At 41.1% G+C, this 21,072-nt stretch overlaps 3 protein-coding genes across 5 annotated transcripts; 1 reads left to right on the top strand and 2 right to left on the bottom strand.

Annotated features, from left to right (window-relative positions):
- Positions 1 to 1,031: 1,031 nt before the first annotated feature.
- socs9 (suppressor of cytokine signaling 9) lies at positions 1,032 to 5,169 on the bottom strand. Its single transcript, XM_034549044.1, has 2 exons — positions 5,054 to 5,169; positions 1,032 to 4,043 (listed from the first exon to the last, which is right to left on the bottom strand). The coding sequence occupies exon 2, from the start codon at positions 3,877 to 3,879 to the stop codon at positions 2,221 to 2,223; it is 1,659 nt and encodes a 552-aa protein (XP_034404935.1). The 5' UTR covers positions 3,880 to 4,043; positions 5,054 to 5,169; the 3' UTR covers positions 1,032 to 2,220.
- Positions 5,170 to 6,388: 1,219 nt separating this feature from the next.
- On the bottom strand, positions 6,389 to 17,783 carry LOC117741137 (protein Smaug homolog 2). 3 transcript variants are annotated; one of them, XM_034547932.1, is made up of 14 exons: positions 17,437 to 17,783; positions 15,455 to 15,792; positions 15,277 to 15,379; positions 14,445 to 14,915; positions 14,032 to 14,274; positions 13,791 to 13,900; positions 13,376 to 13,462; positions 12,801 to 13,074; positions 12,324 to 12,409; positions 11,968 to 12,083; positions 11,562 to 11,760; positions 10,883 to 11,009; positions 9,187 to 9,270; positions 6,389 to 8,223 (listed from the first exon to the last, which is right to left on the bottom strand). In XM_034547932.1, the coding sequence occupies exons 2-14, from the start codon at positions 15,470 to 15,472 to the stop codon at positions 8,195 to 8,197; spliced, it is 1,947 nt and encodes a 648-aa protein (XP_034403823.1). In that variant the 5' UTR covers positions 15,473 to 15,792; positions 17,437 to 17,783; the 3' UTR covers positions 6,389 to 8,194. The 3 variants fall into 3 exon arrangements, with proteins under 3 accessions (XP_034403823.1, XP_034403822.1, XP_034403821.1); XM_034547931.1 differs by adding an exon at positions 17,031 to 17,135 and having other exon boundaries at positions 15,277 to 15,792; XM_034547930.1 differs by having other exon boundaries at positions 15,277 to 15,792.
- A 68-nt stretch (positions 17,784 to 17,851) lies between these two features.
- On the top strand, positions 17,852 to 20,953 carry gmfg (glia maturation factor, gamma). Its single transcript, XM_034547933.1, has 8 exons — positions 17,852 to 19,003; positions 19,093 to 19,236; positions 19,598 to 19,694; positions 19,833 to 19,882; positions 19,996 to 20,045; positions 20,157 to 20,239; positions 20,462 to 20,535; positions 20,784 to 20,953. Exons 2-8 carry the CDS (start codon positions 19,234 to 19,236, stop codon positions 20,853 to 20,855), a joined length of 429 nt encoding a protein of 142 aa, XP_034403824.1. The 5' UTR covers positions 17,852 to 19,003; positions 19,093 to 19,233; the 3' UTR covers positions 20,856 to 20,953.
- The last annotated feature ends 119 nt before the right edge of the window (positions 20,954 to 21,072 follow it).

Raw genomic sequence — 21,072 nt, forward strand, 5'->3', positions numbered from 1 at the left:
TGTAGAACAAAGAGTTAAAAGTCTTAGAATGAGGTGCGGAGAAACATTCATTATCGGCTCTTATCTGCCAGGCTGACCAGATTGCAGAGCACTGTATTGTGCAGGGAAAAACAAGACAAAAGCCTCGAGCTGTCAAGGATCTAAAATTGCTTGTGTCGAGGGTTCATAGTGTGAGCCGCACTTATGTGTGCATGAGAGGTCAAATGTCTTCCAACACAGTAAATCTCATTGTACAGTTTAGATTTTATAGTGACTTAATTGGGTATACAAAAGGTCAGAGGTCCATTTGAATGCAGACTTCAATGCTGCCTTGGCAGTGATGTTTAAATTATAGCTGCTTCATTAGTGGATGAGTGCTTGTCATGGATGATTTGCATTCTGCATATCAAATCTCAAGGAGAAAACGTCAACACAACGATTCAGAAGACGATTGGGGATCCATTCTCCATGCTCCCCCATTAATACTGGGACGGTTGTCTTTTGTGATTATTACTTAGTGCACACAACAATTAGCAGTGTGGTCTCTCTTCTGTGTTTTAATTAATACAAAAGGCTGTTCACATACAGCAGTATGACTTCACTGCTTAGGTACATTTGGCAATTAATCTTTAAATAAGTCCCAAGATAATGGGCAAATGAAAGTCTCCCGAGCATGAAACGCATTTTATTTTCTGTTGCTATGGGGATTCTGCATTTTATTTGTACATTCAAACATGTAAATGTTTTGTGTCTGCCATTTGTGAGATTTATAGTACGCTAGTAGTCCAACGATAGTTTTATTTTAGAAAAAGGTGTACATATTTGTATTTCAGTAATAATATAATACATATCTTATCCTATTTGTTCCAACATACTGAATAGGAATTTGCAGTCTATTGATGAGACAGTGACAAGGGAGTCTTCATGTAAATGCTTAGTTAATGTATTAGTTATTTTAGCTTTATCATGTACTCCAATACACTGCACGTTAAGCATTTGCTCCGTGCATTCAGGGTTTTCTTTAGCTTGGGGCTGATTCCTTTTTGCAGAGCTTTTAGATGTGCGTCTATGTAACTGACTTAATGTCAAGCTCCAGAAAAAAGCACATAATTTCTCCTATTGTTCTATTTGCTAATTAGGACTCATCAGTGCTAATTAATTATGGTAATGTTGTCATTGAACTGAGTGAATGGATTAGTGTCCCATCTCTTTAAAATATGCACAGCGGGATGTAAAGCAACAGTGACTTTTTTTTCTCATTTAAGGATCCAAATCTTCAGCACACTTATTTTTAACAATTTCTTTTTTTTAAAGACAGACCAACCCTCTGGACTGAGGAAGACTAGATGTAGAATTCGAAAACACCGTCAGATTTCGAGCAACATATGGTCCGTGAATATCTCGGCTTTATCTGTATTCTGATAATACAACTGCTTCACCTGCTGCTGACAAGTTCATGAAGGCCACATTGATCTTTTACTTTAAAACGAATTAAGACTGCTGGCACTTGCTGCACACCTCACAGCAGAAACCACAGATGGTTACATAATGTAAGCTGAAAACAAAGCAGCTGAAGGATGTAGAATCCGAGCACAAGATATTAATTAACTGCTAGTTATGCAACATCACACTTTGCATCTTTCCCTGCATTTAAACCACAACATTGAAAACTAATGTGAGCATTACTTTCACTTTTTAATAACAGGTTGCATATGCAACTACCTCTCAACTCATCTAATGAGCCCCGGGCTCAAAGTGGAAACAATGGATCATTCTTCAATCGTGGTGCACTCCAACGCCTCAATAACAAGAAGACAACCGTGTCAGTATGTTCTCCACCTTCTCAGCACATGACTGATGAACAACTCTATTATAATCATCTCAATTGACACTAGGACACTTTCCCCCACCGTGGATAATTAAGCTGATTTAGTCACACTTGGAAACACAGAGGAGATGTGAGGGTAATTCTCTGAACACCACAGATCTAAATAACTTTGTTTAATTTGAGCATAAAGAACTTTAGTGTGCAAGGTCAATGAGATTACATATCGTCTCATCAATGTGGTTTAGTACAATTGTTAAGACATGTACAGCAAGGGTAAAATAAATAACTATGTTGCAGTGTAGTTGAACACAGCCAGATAGAGTGATGAACACGACTCGTTCAGTTCAGTTCAGTTCAGTTCAGTTCGGGGATTGTTAAAAATGGGTTTAGTAGTTTCTTTTAGTCCGTTCTTTTCATTCCCACCAGGTGTCCATTCGGCGTACACGTACTCTCTGCTTATAGTGGTATTCCTTCAGGTGCTTTTTCAAAGTATTTGGAATGGGAAGCATGTTAATGCCATCATAGGTGGTGCAGCTGCTTATGACCGCTCGGCAGATGTGTTGCAGGGTGAAGGGCTGTGCGCGATGGATGGGGTTGGACAGCAAGGGCTCGAAGAACATGCAGGAGTTGGGATCCTTGTAGTGTTCCAGCAATCCTGTAACTGTGGGAGCGTGGAAGACACTTGGGTCGTGCACGTCAAAGCTAAAATTGTGATTCCACTGTTCAATGCGTGCGTGTAGAGAGCGGCCATAGCGGCGGAAGCTAACGGAGAAGAGGTAGTCTTCCTGAGCAGAGTCACGCAGGAGGAAGGTGCCTTCAGGCTTTCCCTCCAACAGCGTCTCTGCCTCGTAGCGGTCCATCACCCCCCAGTAACAGGGGAGGTTGGTGATCTGCAAAAGGTCTGGAACCAAACAGTGAATGTAATCAATCTGAGTGTGAATGCGGTAGCCATCGTGAGATTTGGGGTCCTCAGTTGGAGTAAGTATGACTCTAGAGGGCACGTTGGTCGCTGTAACCTCTGAGTCAACCAGAGGTTCGGGGATAGAGTCACAGGTGTGGGCAGGGGCAGAGTCACAGGTGTGGCCAGAGGCAGAGGCAGAAGCAGAGGCCACCACCTCATCCAGAGTGTCCAGGCAGCTTTGTAGAAGAAGCTGGTGGTGCTGCTGCTGTCTTTGGAGAAGAAGCTGCTGATGATGATGAACGGAGGCTCTCTCAGCCCCAGCTAATTCATTCATACCATGCGCCAGCTTAGGGCCATGCTTGTAGAGAGGGTTAATTTGGGCCGTCACCTCAAATGTGTGAATCTCTGCATTGGGTGGTGGCTCAACACCTTGTTCGATGCTGATGCGCCTGCGCTCTCGCAACCTGTCATCTACGTCTTCCACCACCGTAGCCATGACTGCAGTAGGGGCAATGCACACTACTGCGGAATCAAGCAAGGGAGGCTGGGTAATGGGGGCTGTGTGTTGCTTAATGAGATACCACTTTTGAGCCAGCTCTGATCCTACAGGGAAAGGGCAGTCATCCAACATCAACTCACTGAGGTGGATCTTGCGCCTCGAAGAGGCACAGGCAGTTGAGGAAAGAGCCTGCGGAGATGGTGCTGGTGCCGTCGCGCTGTGCGTCTTTATTGGGAAACATTGCCCCATTGCATCTTGGATTTTTTGCCGAAGAGTGCGGCTGCTGCTTGACCCTCTGCTCTCACCTTCACCGGCTCCAGGTATCTCTGTAGCAGAGCTAACTGTTCCCAGTCCTGGCCGGGATGTGACCCGTTCTTGTCCTACAAATGAGGCGGCTTCCAACCCCTGCCATCTCAAACTCTCCTTCAAAGGTGAGGGGGAAGATTGGTCCTTGGAGTCGATGTCACTCAACATTTCACCATACTCAAAGCCATCACTGACAGGCCTCTCAGCTGCTGGTTCATGGGAAGAAAGGCCTTTTTTCTTTCCCTTTACACCTTTCCGTCCACTGCCTGGATCGCGTCTTTCCTCTGACCGGCTTTGTCTCACCTTAGGACGGGCCCCCCTCTCTCGATCTTTACCTCGGTTCCCTGACTCCTTTGGTAATGACATGATAAATTATGTGGTGAAAAGGCAACACTTGTGCCCCTCCAGGGAGTTGCCAATGGGTGATTTGTAAGTGCAGTTATCTTTTGGCAGGTAGTTTCCCATCCACAGCCCTTGTTTGAGACATCATTGTCATTGTCCATGCATTCTGGTCATAGAGTTAAAACAACCTGCAAAACAAAATGAGAGTTACACTTAACAGCAATTAACTTTTTCAGATAACAATCATATTATCAGTGAAATACTTTCTGAAATTGATGCAATCCAACCTAACAGCTATGCTCAAAATTCTACCTTGTTGAAGGTAGAATTTGTTTAGCTGCTACTGACGCTTATTGTCATCAGTTTAATCTTTTGATTATTTTCAATAAATGTGTAGGTCAAAAAATAGTCATAAAATAATTAAAAAATTAGGAAACCAGTATATTCACACTTGAATAGCTGGGCTGTTATTTTTTAGTCATTTGATCAATCTGTACTCAAAATAGTCAGATAGATTTTGATTTCTGTTGATATGCTAATTAACTTATCATTGCCGCTCTAATTTATTCAACTTTATTGTCATTTTGGAGGCTGTTTGTGGTTAAATGTTAGTTGAATTGTGCGTTCAGTGTGTCAAGTCGATGCGATGAGAATAGATCAAGCACATACTTAGAATTCAAGGCATATTGCCCAAAACACACAACCGAAAACCAGTCCTTAAAAAAGTAAAATATGTATCAAGTTTATCAGAAAAAAAGTGCTTCCCCTGAAAGTATATACGCTATGACGCTCAGCTGAAGTTATCTCATCGTTACACAATTGTCTTGTCCCGACGTTCTCATTGTTATCTTGAAAAACGATACTGAACATTATCAGGGAGCCCTTTCCTCTTTAAAAGATCAGCATCTAGTATTGAAAGAAAGTAAACAGTCGATTCATAACTTCCAACTTTTAACACTCAACTTTGGCACGCGTTTAATACTTTCGAGATGTCAAATTATGTAGGCAACTTGACGACTCAAATCCCCCTTTACGGTGGAAGCTACCGAGCTAAGCTAACGTTAGCAGTGTATGCTACGTGAGCAGGGCAGCTAACGCGAGCTATCTGCTAACTTGGGCACTCTTTGCTGCAGGTTATGTTGTATTTATGGCAACTTATATCTATCCTTCTCAACTATAGCACAACGTGTGAACATACCGAGCAATTGTTGTGAAGTTTTACGACGACAGAGCTCCCGGTTCTTCTTGAATAAACTAATGGCCTTAACAAAAGATGCGGCTAGCTCATATTAGCTTGATAAATTAACTGCTAACGTCGTGCAACCCGGAAGTAAAAAGTCATTACGAGTATTTTTTTTCCCTAGGAACGTCAGAACATAAAGGGCGTTTATAACAGGACAAATGAGTAATATAAAAAGCCGACAGATATTTGTTCCAGCTGCAAAAATACGTATCGATTATGTAGCAAAGTAAATAGACACAAACCACAAGTGAAGTTGCAAAATAACTGAACCTCTTTATTTGGACTGTCAATGATCCGGTGGATGCTGCACTTCAGACCATTCACACATATGGGTGACAGTAAAAAAGTAGAGTAAGCATGGGATGCAAAAGGTTCATCAAATATTAGAAAATGTCCGGGGAGTCATAATTAAATATAAATTGTACAAGACACATATAAGCAATGTAGCCTACAGCTGGCAGCATTAATTAAATAATTAAGCCTGACAGGGACATTAACATGATTGTGGGTACACTTGGTAGACATCTCCGTATGACAGGCTCTGTACCTCCTCGTGGATGCTTGGCATGTGAAAAACCACCAGGCTGAATTTGTGAAGTGCATTTCCCAACTCACTTCATGTTTCGCTGGAATGTAAACATGGAGTAAACATATTCCTTGGCCTGTTATTAGTGTTCTGTTTACTCATAATCACATGATTCGTGGCTCAGATAAGCATAGTCATCCCCTGCTGCATCTTCATTATGCACAGACACTCGCAGAAATATGCTGCACTGTACCTGTGCCTATTTGCAGGAATATGTAAGCTGTCCAAAGCGAGGCTATGAAAGGATAATCTGAGCCATTTGTAACATAACAGACATAATATACAGTATAGTGAATAGTTTAAAAAAAGATAGCCGAGTCTTAAAGTTGTCAGCATTAGTAACTCTCTGAAGTCCCTCACAGGCAGGAGTGTGATGCTTTTAGCGAGTCAGATCTATCCAAGAGCCTGCTCTGAAGAAATCCACGACTAGAATACTACTCAAGACCATTAATTCAACATATTGAGGATGCTGGAGCTGTGCATTTCAGGCACCGCAGGAACAGTTTATCAGGACATGACAGTTAACAGTTCAGTAACAAGGCCAGGAAAGATAATTCTCTCAAGTCATCGGATTACCAGAAGAGCAGGCGTTACATGCCTCAAATCTCACTTGAAAAACCTCCTGAGACTCAGACGGAGTCCATGGATTATATGAGGGGGTAGAAGGCTTTTGTTTTCAGGCGCTACCCAGCCGGCTCATGTGCGAGAAGGCGACAGTTCTTTAATGCGTTACACAGTGAGACAATGGAGTATTCATGACATCACATAACATGAATTGGGCATTATCCCATAGAGATGTAAACAGTGACATTTAGGCGGTATAGATATACAACATGTGTTGCAAGATTTCTGCTCTCTAGCTGTTGGTGACTCTGCTCACCATCAACCACCATGTCCTCTATCTACAACAGTGCTGTATTAGTGTGGCAAAACATGCAATTATAGAAAATAAGTATAAGTTATCAATATCAAGGGAGAGTAAAAAATAAAATTGGAAAAGATATCTGTAAATAACCATCTTTACTTGACAGACCTCCTATGGCTCTGCTGAAATAAAATGTGAATGGTTATCCCTGCCTTGATGCAACCAAAAGTGATCCAAAAAGTTAAGACCATATTACACATACATGCACCTCCGCTCTGCCACATTCAAAGACAGAGGCCGTAGAAGACAAGTTTTTGATTCAACACTGATACCACATGATAATGTTAGGGTTCTGAGACTGAAACGCATTGAGACACAAACAGAAAATATGGACACTGTCAAGCACCTTGAAAAGTATGAATCATCAAATCATCACTTTGGCCGTTTGAGGAAGAGGGCACCCAGAGGGTGAGGCGCTGCACAGCGGAGCATTTATTACAACATCAAGTTTCATTTTCCAGAGCCAATCATCAGGAGGCCAGGGGGTTGAGATGTTTCATTTAGTTTTCTCACCGAGCATTAGTGAGTAAATTGAAAACATTCTACTCTCCTCGCTTTGATCAATTCAATATCAAATCAGCTCTTGCACAGTACATACCACACCAACCCTTATTCATCCCTCTTGGGATTCCTCGGCACAAAATGAGATTCATCATCACGTAGCAGGGCATAAAATAACAGACACATTGCAGCTGGCATAAATTATTCGGTCTGTTGTTCTTTAAAAAAAAACAAAAAAAAAACATTATACCATTCTGTTGCAGTTTACTACAACTATCCTTCTCAAATAAACCACCGCACAACCCTTCTCTTTGGCTTTGTAGAGGAGGACAGTCACATCTGCTTTGACTGTTCAGGGAAAAAAACAAGACAAAAAAGGGCATGTCTATGGTAGGATTACAAGCTTTCACCAAATTCTTTTGGTCCTCTCTTTCACCACAAAACATGCCCTCCAGAGCGGATAAAAAGAACCAAGGAAAGCCGACTTAGTTTCAACCAACACAAACCTTTACTAGCACTGGTTATAGAATAATCAGGGTGGTTAGGAAAAGGACTGGCGACTGCATCTTGGGGCCAATTACAGTTTGGTGGCTGGTATAATAGATAATTTAGTCAAAGTGCCTCACTTCTGGCTGGACATTTTCTGAATCTACATTGTATGTGGTGCAGGGGCTGTGGCTGTCAGTGTGTTCTGGAAAGAAGCCTTGCTCCAAGGCAGGAGGAAAAGAAGAATAACTCATCGGGCCAAACCCCTTTAAGACAGCACCAATCCACCGGTTTTCTGTGTTTTCTCTCAGACCACAGCAAACTGAGCCTCTGCACATCATGTCACAGTCCTGCAGGTGACATGGAGCAGTTTGCTATTTTCTGGCCTGCAATATAATAATCATCTGTATTCCATTTTTAATAAACTTAGTTGTATATAATAAAGTACAAAAATATTAGAGAACATATACACAGTTTTTTTGTCATTTTGTAGTGACTGCTTTGCCTGGTTTTCTTAAGCATACGTATGTATATCTTTGTGCTGGGTGATGAGGAACTGAACAGGCCTCAACTGAAGTGTATTTTTCCTTTCTTCTTTTCATATTGTTGATGTTCGGTCTGTTCCATCTGAGGAAAAGATTGGAATAAATATGTTTCAAGACACTTACAATCATATATTGTACCATTCACATTTCATCCTGAAACAGAGTAGTTCTTCTCCCAAGGCCATGTTTCCACAGATGTTTTTGCATTCATTGCATACAGTTGTATGGTATGTCAGCCATTGAAGTATATCTTATATATTAGATGTGTCTAGATAAATAGCAGCACTATGCTTAATGACAGTACATACAATATCCTCCCTATTGCATTGGAGCTACTGTCGCCATCATATGCATGTGTACATCTGCTAGTGCTGTGTATGTTAACAGGGTGTTTGTTGTAATGTCTGTGGTAATAATTAAATAGTGAACAGTGTAAATAGCGAAACATTGCTGTTGAAATTAGATGTTTGAATTGCAATCTGTGGAAAAATTCCAGTGTGTACGTCCCTACTGTTTAATCTTGGACATGCAGAAAATAAGCCAAACTAAACGTATGCATGTCACTAACCGTATCTGTCTCTGAGAAATGAAAGAAAATAGTTTAAATGCCCCGAATGTCATCAAAATAAATGATGCAACAGGAATACCTTTATACATCAACCACAGAAAGCGTTTGACACATTAATGCAAATGTTGTCATTCGAGAACACCATATGATGCACAAAGGGAAGCCTGTGTCTCTCTCCGCAAGAGGACCCCCGACTGACTCGACTAATGATATTGTATAATTTAGATGTTATTAAAAATTAATACCCAAATAAAACTAATTAAATATGAATTATAAAAGTCAACATACTTGTTCATCTATGTTTGCAGAGGAGAACTTGTGTGTGTGAACAAATTAGCATGCATTGCCTTCCCTGAAGTTTGTTAAATCCTCTGTCATTGCTAAGTTAGAATACATAAAAAGGTGTCTAGTTGATAGTCTAGTGGGAGGTTTGCCAGCCAGTGACCTGTTTAGTTCCAGAGCACTGAGGACACTTACCCCCTAAGGCATGCTCTGTCATACTGAGGCACAGTGACTCCAGCGTGGGGTTGATCTCCAGGTCAGCACCCGGAACTTGGCATTCTGTGGCAATGAGTAAAAACAAGTACAAATCTTAGTACACAGGAAGTAGAAGTGAAATCTATATTACTTTCAGGATTTCCAAAATGTCAATTTCTTTCACGCTCTAAATTTACAAAAGCAGATGTGTATTTCTTTTCTCCAAATAAAGTATGTCTAACCATGATGTGCACACAACTGCCTAGTTTAAGGGGGAAATAGCCAGTTTATGTGTGCTGATGAATAACTGTTATTATGTGTGTGTAATGTTCATAACTCTTTGACCTGATACTAATCAGAACCAGGTGATTGTAACTATTGAGTAGTTCTGTTGTCAGCCACACAAACAAAACAAGATGTATCATACCGTCTCTGCCACTAATAAGGACCAACTTAGGCAAATAGTGATGACACACTAAAAACTACATGCAACGGCTGCACACAATTTGTAAAGTTGGTCAACAGTATTAAATGTAAATGAAAACATTGGTGAATGTTACTTTATTATTCAAACTGTCTGTTGTTAATATCTAGTAGAGGATTTGACATAAACCTCTCAAACTGTCAATAATTGTGCACACACACACATTTAATCATAATAATAGACCTTCAAAATATGGTTAATTTTATTTTGAATCAAATAAAGGGGTTGTGGTGATGATTAGTTTGAAAGAGTTTTATCATTAGGTCCCTGCAAAATATAAATCAGACAAAACAAAAAAAATATAAGACCCCTGAAAATGTTAAATTACATTATTGGAAATATATGTGCTGATCCAACATTTTAACAGAACACATATGACACTGTGTTTTCCTGACATCAAAAAATGTGATTTAGTGCTAAATGCATTATTCACACATTTGCCTCCAATAAACTGCCAGATACGCTTAATGCATGATGCATAACGACTGCTGAAACATGCTAACTAAAGAACAACATGATAATCCGTTGGATCAAACCGGGGCAAAAGTGGGGAGGACCCTTTTCACTGAGGTGAGGTACCCCCGTTGTCAAGTGTATTCTGTGTTAAGCAAGAGTCACAGCTTGAATTTCACTCAAGACGCACATGAGATGTATTATGATGTCAGGTGTGAACGGTCCCGAGTGGATGCACACATGATATATAATACTGGTCGTAGGAGGGACAGAGCATGAGTATGCTTGAAAGTGAAACCTCAGTACTCAGAGCAGCGATGACCATTTGGGTCTCAAGTTTAACCCTTGACTGATAATTATACTCAGTTGCAAGACTGTGGGGGGATAAGTTGTGCCGAGACAGGTTTAAATTGGATCATTTTGAGTTTCCAGAAGAACACACAGTTTAACTCTTTTGATTGGGGCGCATGGTTGCGACACTCCTTTTGAAGTGCAGCCAAGGACCTGTCACATGTCATATCCTCCTCTCTCCCCTTGTTTCATTTATGTTTCTATACGTTGACAAAGGATGCTCCATTATGGAAACATCCTTTGTTGAACGCTCAACTAAATTGACGCAGACAAGTATGGCCCCAAGCATGATAGTGGCACAGCGGGCATTTGAATGTGAATGGCCTCTTATTGGGACTGGGATAGACTGTGGGTAAGTGCATCCACTATGTTAAAGAAGAATGAAAGAGGCTTGACATCATACAATACCTTGCTGCTGGAACATGAGCATGGTTTGCGGGGAGGTGTGAACAGGGAGTGAGTGGGTCCGCTGCACAGAGCTGCGACTCTGACTTGGCATGCTGTTACTGCCCCCAGGGTTAGCAAACCACAGGTTCTATCAAGGAAAACACAAATTCTCATTACGCAAATGCCACTCATCTTGAAACGTTGAACTATTTTGCTTATCTTTCACCTCAGTCATCAAACAGAAGCCCTTCAAGCTTTGATAATAAATTAGTTAATATCTAAATGTGATTCCTAACCCCTTGTACTGTCGTGCGCGCGCGCATGTGTGTGTGTGTGTGTGTGTGTGTGTGTGAGTGTGTGTGTGTGTGTGTACCGATTAAAGTGCCAAATCTCTTGTTTTTCTTTCAGAACAAATGTTTACAAAGTCCTTTTAGACTCCTTGGACATGTCATCAAGCAGGTAAATTTGACCTTCAGACATAGTGACTGGACATAATCAAGAAAAACTCAAATAAGCATCAACACATCATATTGAGACTGATTCATGAACAGTAAGAAAAACAAATGAACAATCTCCAAACAAATGAAAGAAAAACATGACATGCTTGATGAATTTGATCCATTTTGTCAACAATTTAAGAGCAAGCTACAAGTGTCATAAACTGGTGGTAAAATGCTCATCCATTGACAGGAACACTGACTTGTCTTCCCTGGCCTGCCAGCGCAGGATTAGTGAGTGTGTGGCGTGGAGACGCTCCCCCGATCCCGCCGGGACTCAGAAGACCGATGCGTCCTGCTGGAAGTCCACGAGGAGTCATCTGGAACGGCCTTTGTCCCCGCCGCCCTACAACTCCACTCACAGAGCCTGCTGTGGGGAGGGAGTTGGACCCATATGTCCAGCTGGAGTAAAAAAACATCAGAATTAAATTTGAGTTACCAAACTCAATGTTTAATTATAGACTTGACTTCATGTTCTGAAGTGCTAGTTATTATTTGAAAGAGAGCGTGAAAGAGAATCAAAGTGAGACAGTGGGGACGAGTGCAGGGAAAATACAACATTCAGCTGAAGGAGGAGATCAAAGGTATGGAGGGCCATGAGAGTCTCACCCTTTCTGTCGGTACACAGGCATGTCCAGCATAGCTTTCCGAGGGAACAGGCGCAGCAATTTGAGGACCTGCTGCTTCCAGGAGACCAGCCTTTTCTTGTGAGTTTCTGTGAAGGCCTGACAGCAACAGAACTAAAGTGTTCAATATTCCAAGAGCATTAACAGAACCTTCTGGTATTTGTGATTTATAAAAAGGAAAAACACAATTGTATTCATCATTTCAAGATAAATAAAACTATAAATTATTATAAGAGTCTCTATTACTAACAATTCTTGTCAATTTGTCGTTATGGTATTGTCAATATTTAAGTAAGACTACCAAGATGAACTTTCAACAATACATCTTCAGGTCCTCACCTCATGAGTCAGACACTTCTCAATAAGCTGAAGGTAACAGCTGATATTCTCCTCATCTGGCCTTGACACCAGCAACTGGGTGCACACTGAAACAAACAGAAGCCAGGGTTTATATATTAATATCAATGAATTACATATGGATCTGAGAGATATATCATCTCATGAGGGTAGAAATGGATAGTACATTAATTATTAATAAATAAATATATATATATATATATATATATATATATATATATATATATATATATATATTATAATAATAATAATAATATATCTATGCGTTTTATGTTGATTGCTGACATGGGCATAAAATGAAAGCTTAACAGCATTGTTACAGTGTTTTATTGTGCTGAAAACTGTTTCTTATGTGTGTTCACAAAGTTTTAAGAGCGCTTAAGGACAAAACACATAACTACCTCTGTAGTCGATCTACATGTACTCAATTTCAATCTTGAAAAAACAACTTATTTTTACCTTTACCCATGACACGGGTGAACTGTCCAGCAATGTCGCCGTCTGAGATGGGTGTGGCTGAGGAGTCTCCATCACAGGGAGGGGGGTTGTGGGACTGGAAGCCCTCTGAGGCCGGCTCTTTGTCTGCTCCTGTTTGTGTGGCGTCTGACGGGGAGGTGGCTGTATCAGGGGCAATCTGTGCTGCACTGGGAAGGCTGTTGGCTTTAATGGGTGTGAGGATGATCTGTTGCAGCTCCTGGAGGGCGTTACGCAGGTTGCCCCCTTCCAAAATATCCTGCCAGGAGATGACAACATTAGAGTATAAGCTATTCAGAGGTCATTTGGGGTTTACGGGTGGTGTTGTAAACAGACGGGAGGATATCCACGCTGTAGATCTGCATGTCAGCATTCGGGATTGCAAACATTTCCTATGCCAGTGAGCAGAAAGGGGATTTCTCAATGCAACTAAATCAAGGGTCACATGGTCATTCACGAGTACATACTCAAGTACTTTTTTTAAACTGGTACAAGCGAAGACAAAAATCCATTGCCCCCTTTTCAAGCATTACAAGAACAACATTAACCCATTGAATTACCTTTTCTAAAGACTTGAGCACACTCTGCCTTTCTCGCAGTTTCTGGATACTCAAGGCGATCTTATGCCGTGCTCCTTTAGTGACGTTCTAAAAAGAAGAGAGAAAGAAAGAAACAAGATGCCTTAAGAAAGAGACGAGTTATTTCATGTGAGAACACTGTGCAATTCATACAGTTACTAAATAACAAACCTAATCACCATTTGTTTCATTAAAGCCAAGGGGCAGAGGCAAGATCACACTATTTATATGTGCGACTGGCTCAATATAACTGTAGGGTGCGTCGCTTAATTTCATGCTTCATTGAGAGCTGATGTATCATCTGCTTTGTGGACAGTAATGTTCACAATTGATAAGGAGGGTGGAGTAATCAAAGCCCAACCACCGTGTACAGTACGCTATAAGAAGGCTTAAAAACCTGCGACTCCAGGTGATGCTCTGTGAGAATCATCATCTCATCATAGGTCATCTGGGAAAAAAGTGATGCATATTTATGAAGACGGAGACTCTTCAACCATGCAGGAACATCTAGAAGAAATACACAGCAAGGGACACAAAAAACAGTAACGTTACATTTTGGCTTCCATCACCACAGCTGTTGGCTGTACGGGGCTGTACGGGGCAAAATACCGTGGCTCAATTAGGTAATGAACTCTGACCTCTCATGCCACTGCCATCCTCCTGGAAGGTGTTGCGATAGGAGCCTTGTTCTTCTGTCTGCTCACTGCCTGAGGAGGCTACGCTGCTTTGGGGTGAAAGGGGAGCGTGGTCTGTGAGAATGAAGTTCTGCCTGCCCCCTATGTCATCATGGCTAACCCACTCAGAGACACAAGCCTGGGGACTGGAAGGAATCACGGACATGGACTTCTTCAGAGGGCTGGGCTGCATCTGTCCACCCAGACCTGGCCAGAGAAACAATAAAGATGTGAGAAACAACAGAAATTCTGAGGAATTTGTATGAAAAACATTGTTTGCACAATATGGGGATGTCTACAATAGATCCATAAGTCTCTAATAAACTATTTGATTTACGTTTTACCCAATGTAGGAGGAGGAGAATGGCAAACATTACCTGTGTTATTGCTGTTGATGGGAGAGGACATCCCACCTGGGAAAGGCATGTGTCCGTTCTGGCCTGCTGGAGACGTGCTGGATGAGGGGGACTGGTCGTGCCAAGCGTGGCCAGGGTCCAGAGCCTCAGTAGAGCTGGGCCATTCATCTGAGCCCTGACGTGGGTGGTAGGGGCTAGATGGGGGCCGGGGGGCATAGCCACTGGATAGGTGCTCCTCTAGGTGATTTAGCCACATGGCCAGAGAGGTGCGGTCATCCAGTGTTGTGGCAGGGTGGATGAGCGCGTAGGACAGCAGCTGCCTGCTTTCTTCCACAAACAGGCTACTCTCAATAGTGTGACTCAACACCTTCTGCAGCAGCTTCATGTACTCACATTTGGCCTCACTGTTGCGTGGCTGCAGCAGAGGCAGGTGGGACAGCAGCAAGGACACAACTTTTTCCTTCGGCTCCTGATGCCACTGGCTGACAATTGCTAATGACAAAAAGCAAACAGAGAATTTCACCATTACATTACATGTCATTTAGCTGACACTTTTATCCAAAGCGACTTACAATCATGTTACATGCATACACTGTAGACACAGCTACAGGGAAATATTCAAGGTTAAGTGTCTTGCTCAAGGACACATCGACTAGGGTGGGGATTGAACCACCATCCCCCTGAATGAAAGACGGACCTGCTAACCACTGACCCACAGTCGCCCAGCAACTCATTATTAATTACTAGTTTCATATAAGCCTTCTCCAGTTTTAGGAAAAGATGGAACTAATAATCAGAGATAATCAATTATATCGAATGAAATACTTATATAATATGTAAACTTCTCAACTACCTGCATTGTTGGCCTCAGCTTCTAGGATGTGGATCTCTGTGCAGTCTGCCAGCCAGTGTTCAAGGCAGATGTGCAAGAAGCGAGCCTGGGTGCGGGACACCCTCTTCAGGAGGGACAACAGTGCCACCGTCTGTTCACACTCATTCCAGCCCTTGAACCAATCTGTGAGGATACCTACCTGGTCTCGGAACATCATGGCGTGTCTCCTTGGTAAGGAGAACAGGAATGTGTGGATGGTGAGGGGAGTACGGGAAAGACTGCTCTCTTAGACACAAACGGTCTCAGTCTCACCCCGCACAGCGGGGTCGTATTTGCAACAGTCCTGGGATCCCCTCAGACTGGACCGAGGGGCCCTCACATGATTCAGGTGCAGAAGGAGCTGCAGACGGGGATGCCGTGTAGATTATTGGGAAGATGTCCGATGAAGTGGCTTTAAGTGTGTCAATCGTAGTGGGGCAATGATGGGAAAAGCTTTGTTTTTCACTGTGGCATGTTCAGGATCACATCATCTGTGCCCTATCAAAATCAACAAAAGGAAAAAGAGAAAGATCTTTAAATGACAATTTACCCAATGTCTATTTCAATTTTTAAATATTAACCAACCCAATATTACTAACCATCCCAAATTGGTTAATCTTTTCTAATTGTACTGCATTCAGCATGACAACAACCACACGGTTATATATAAACAATGAGCACAAGTACTTTGACAGATTAAGTTCATTTTACCGACTTAGAACTGGAATATGATATTTGACCATTTTGTTTGTGTTTATGTTAAATGTGTGCACAAACAAGTCATAATTTGTATAATGATAAGTGAGTAACAAACTGAATTTCCAGCTGTCTCCAGGTGTGTAGAATCATATATGAATAAGAGATCATAGCACACACACACACACTGGTTCCACCTGTTATGATATGCAAATAATTGCAGGGATCAGGAATATAACATCAAATTGGAGTTTTAGAATTTTCCCAACAAAATGAGATGTGGAATAAAATACATTTTCCATTTTCAGTTATAACTGGGACTTTAAGTATAATCATTACCGCTTAATAGAGACTCCTGCCAATCTTGCCCACGCTGATAATTTGATAATGATAAAGACGGCTAAAATAATCTAAAAGATTAGAGTTCAGGTCATGAACGCTTAACACAAACAACTGAAATAGACTGCTATCCAACGAATAAAGACCGTCTTCAGTGCAAGGCATTTACAACAGATCAGTCACTGTGTATCTGCGACTGGAGAGAAGTAGAACACAAACATAATCACTAAACAAGCAAGGGTATGTCAACGTTAAATGCCCAAACTAGTAAGTGCCAACTGTTGCACATGTAACATTATGAGATATTTTGATTGAAGAACAACCCGGTTTCTGACTATAGGCTTTGGTCAGAAGACTGTTGTTGTGGTTATCCCTGCGATGTATTACTATTGAAACAGGTTCACGTTAAACCCATGAACCTGGCATTAGATAGCGAATAGTTAAAATAGTTTAGTTACGTTATGCTCGAAGCAACTAAACACAATAACGACCTTTCATAGCGGAAAATCGCAGCAAGATGTTTCGATACACGCTTCAGGACTCCAAATATCACGTGACCGTGCCCCCAAAACTAGTCCTCGTAAATTGTTGCATCGTGCTCGTTTTGAATACGAGATGTTTTTGTCAATATTCTTTAGTATTTTGCCATAAATTGTGTATGAAAGTGAGACTTTTTGATTTATAAAACAACAACAACATACCAAGAACGAAAACGGTAAATCACTCGGTTAACGAACTGTTTGACCATCGTCTCGGTACAAAGGGCTTCGCCAGCAGGTGTCACCATTTTGGACTCTTATCAAATCCTTCGAAACAGTGAAACATTTTTTACACACAATGTACATACAACATAGTAAGTCGGTGCTTTATAAAGCCTCGTCTCCCCCATCACACCTCATCACCAGCTCGGTGAGGGGCGATAGATTCAGGGTGTTTGGTCCTTCCGTTAACGCCGTTGCTACGTAACGTTACTTCAATCTTAGCGATGCAGACGGGGACGTTAAAACGCAGTTTTAATCGACAGCTGGTTGTAGCTAGCTAGTCAACTGGGTGTAGTTATGTTAGTTGTGATTACCAATAAACAGTCTCAAAAGGTTTGTTGTTTACCTGTGTCAGTTGTCACTGCTTAGCGAGCTAGGCTAAAGTGCTAGCTACTGCATAGCTAGCTCGACGGTAGGGATCGCCAAGTGCTAGCGCTAGCTTCTTAGCTAGCAAATGTTGCTAATATATGCAATAACGTTAGCTTAGCTGAGAGAAGCGTAGATTTCGATCCCGTACGAGGTATTCCTAAGGATATCCCTTTACAGCGGCAATCTCCTGTGGTTTTAAACAGGCCATGTTAAAGAATTTATGTACAAAATGTTTATTGCAATGCCAAAAATAAAGAGTGTACGCCTGGAGAAATCTACTTCGATTTTGAGTTGACGCAAGACGTGAGTACAACGTCATACGTCTGGACGGTACGCAGTGTTGTGTTCCTCCCACTGTCTAGTATATAAGAAACGCTCCCACCCTGATATGTAGACACATGGGGCATCAGCCCTGAGCTTCATACCATGTTCATGAACGAACGGGTAAAACACATTAGGTATTTCTGTTGAAGTAAAAGTCGGCACTATTGGAAAAAAAGAAGAAAGAAAACATGATAACCATAAGACGTCCAAAACCGCCGACATTACATTTTCCCAAAGCCCTGGTGGATTCCCTTCAAATTGCCCATTTTTCCGACAAACCGCCCTAAACATAAATATACGTACTTTACAGTGATTTAAAGGAGCAAAACCTCACTTTGGAGAAGCTAGAAGAGCTAATGCCTCGCCAAGGAATTTGAACCCCCAATGGCCAACCACTTGAATTGCAGCCTACTCCTTAATACATAAATGCTTATTAATGGATTAACGTTTGTGCCAGCTCTTTTTCTTTCAATCTAGTAATTATATTGTTATAGGATGTTATATTATATTACTATGTTGTATAGGGAATAGTTTGTGTTGAAACAGGGAGTCATTTCACACATAACCATCTTTTGAAATTGAAAATGGACAAGATCGTTTTAGGATGTATGATAAAGACAAAGGTCTTCACAAAGTGGGTTCTGTTGAGGGTTAGTCAGCACCAAATAACTGCTGTTGCATTCGTCTGAATGTGTTGAAAGCATAATGTCTTGTGGTTGCGACCGGTTGTCACAGCCGGTGTTTGCTTTGAGCTGTCAGAGGCAAAACACACCCCACTGAACACAGAGGGAAAGAGACCTGCTTCGACATCACTGATTAGGGTAGGGCCAGAGCTGCAACAGGCCTAACGTTTCCACCAGTAGAGAGCAGTAACAGTAACATGATACTGTGACAGGAACCCTTTTTTATGAATACGTTTTACTTTTGATGTTTACGTAGCTTGTGTTTTACTGCATACATTTCTATACTTTTACTTTAAAAAAAAGTGTGCGATCAATTTTTTGTTGTGTTTGTTTAAAGGAACTGAGGAAACTTTTGAGCTCGGCACGTTTCTATTTGATGCCCATCCCTGTATGGAACTGGGAAGTGAAAGTAACCCTAATCACACCAATTATATCACTCAAATGTGACAGACAACATAGAGTAACATCGTGCTTCTTCAACTTCAAACTGTTTGGATCCATTCAACACAATCCCCTCTGTCATACTAAGATTCATAGGTTTGTAATGCATATTTCTTAATGCGTTACATAAAAAGATTTTACAATTGTTTTGTGTAACATTCGGCTGAGCTATGTTGTGAATACAGGAAGCCGCACTGCTGCATTCCCGCCCTCCCTTGACATCAGGAGGATCTTCACAGTCTGAGAGTAGCTGTCAGTTTGTCTGCCTGTTTCACACAAACAAGTCTCACCTTGAAGAAAGGGAGGCAGGAAAGGATCCTTTGAGAATGGTATGTAAATCTGATGCAATTGCTTGAAAGATTGTGCTTTTCTTTTGAAATGTGACTTGATCAACTGTCATTTATATGTTTGTGTGTGTGTTTTTTTCCCCGTGTCACACAAGTCGACCATCCACCGCTCTCTTTCACACAGGAAACTACATTCTTGCATGTCGCAGCAAAAACATTTCCTGCCCTCAATATGTCAGAATAGTTTTATGAATGTTTAATGCACACACGCAAGGTGGTTAGAGACTTCAACATAGGAACAGATGGGGCCAATGTCTTGTGCCCCCTTTCTTTGTTTCTATTCCTGGCCCGTCTGTACCCTAGACTAACACATTTGGACTGATATGTTTACATCATTTTGCAGTCAAGCTCGCTGGTTGTGTGTGAAGTGGATGAAAGTCTGAAAGCTAAACTGAGAAAGTTTAGATTCCGTAAAGAGACCAACAATGCTGCCATACTAAGTAAGTAGCACATGCTATTGGTGAATGTTAACACATCTGTAAGTTGATCAACACAAATTAAAATCCCTTAAAAAATATCAATGCATCAACAAATATGAAACCGAACCAAAAGCCTAAATAATCATTTTTATTTCTTAGTGAAAATAGACATGGAGAAACAGATTGTTATCCTAGAAGAGGAATATGAGGCAAGTCAAATTTGTTTTTTTAGGGGGGTGGGGGTGGGGGGGTGGGGGGGGGGGGGGGGGGGGGGGGGGGGAGTTTATTCTGCATTTAAAGTCAAATCAACTTTGTCTTTTAGGACATCTCACTGGATGAGTTGAGAGATGAACTCCCAGAGCGGCAACCCAGATATCCTTCTTATCCCATTTTAAGAATATAGCAAAATCCTTAAATTCACACAAAGCATATCAGTGCTTAAAAGCCCCCAAAAAGGTCATACATTTCTTGACAGTATTGCACGTTCATGGTCTACAGCTACAAATATGTCCATGCTGATGGAAGGGTGTCTTACCCTCTGTGTTTCATATTCTCCAGTCCAATGGGTAAGTAATAACAGTATCTTAAATCAAAAGTAATCCATCTCCTTGGATTAATATTATTCTTATTATAACTTAACGGTCAAATGAACAAGTGTCTCCTTTTGTCTTAAATCCACTTCATTCTTAATTATTGTCACAATGAATGTGGCATTTGTTGGATTTGAGGAATGTTTGCCGAGTGAACTTACAGAATCCCTTTGAATATCATACGTTTAATTTGAACAGGATGTAAGCCGGAGCAACAGATGATGTATGCAGGCAGCAAGAATCGACTGGTGCAAGCTGCAGAGCTCACAAAGGTAATGATCCCAAAATCATGACCTGTGGTCTGTTATGACTCCAATGGTATGCTGATCGCATTCAAATGGGACAATTATTGAATATAAAACCAAATCCTAACTATTCTGAAGTTGATAGGTTACATGTTTAGCATGTTACGTGTACTTTTTGATGCATGTTTTAATTCTACCCCATTTATTAGCAACTAGCTTGAGTATTGTTGAGTATCTTTTAACTTCTTTTCAAATTGTCTCCATTACTCTATGAGGTCTTTGAAACCAGAAATACTGATGACCTGACAGAAGAATGGCTGAAGAACCAGTTGGGATTCTTTGGCTGAATATGCAGGCGTATCAGTTCATTTTTGTGAAACATGGCTGTTGATTGTAGTTTTCAATTTCTGTGCATGTTATTAAATGATTTACTCTATGAATGGAAGCTTTGATTTGTCAGTTTTACTTTTAAAAATTATAATTGTAGACATATATATTCCCCCTTTGATACGATATATATATATATATATATATATATATAAAAAGGGAGCACAGACAACAGTC

This window comes from Cyclopterus lumpus, chromosome 13 (assembly GCF_009769545.1).
Source record: "Cyclopterus lumpus isolate fCycLum1 chromosome 13, fCycLum1.pri, whole genome shotgun sequence".
NCBI classification, from domain to species: Eukaryota; Metazoa; Chordata; class Actinopteri; order Perciformes; family Cyclopteridae; genus Cyclopterus; species Cyclopterus lumpus.

What these genes read in the sequence shown, in the direction of transcription:
- socs9 (XM_034549044.1), bottom strand. Translation starts at nt 3,879, where the DNA reads ATGTCATTACCAAAGGAGTCAGGGAACCGAGGTAAAGATCGAGAGAGG.
- LOC117741137 (XM_034547930.1), bottom strand. Translation starts at nt 15,472, where the DNA reads ATGATGTTCCGAGACCAGGTAGGTATCCTCACAGATTGGTTCAAGGGC. An exon ending in CATCAACAGCAATAACACAG is followed by an intron (nt 14,275 to 14,444) that starts GTAATGTTTGCC and finishes TTCTCTGGCCAG; the next exon opens with GTCTGGGTGGACAGATGCAG. An exon ending in CCTGTGTACCGACAGAAAGG is followed by an intron (nt 11,761 to 11,967) that starts GTGAGACTCTCA and finishes TTTTTACTCCAG; the next exon opens with CTGGACATATGGGTCCAACT.
- gmfg (XM_034547933.1), top strand. An exon ending in CTCCCAGAGCGGCAACCCAG is followed by an intron (nt 20,046 to 20,156) that starts ATATCCTTCTTA and finishes ACAGTATTGCAC; the next exon opens with GTTCATGGTCTACAGCTACA. An exon ending in CATATTCTCCAGTCCAATGG is followed by an intron (nt 20,240 to 20,461) that starts GTAAGTAATAAC and finishes TAATTTGAACAG; the next exon opens with GATGTAAGCCGGAGCAACAG.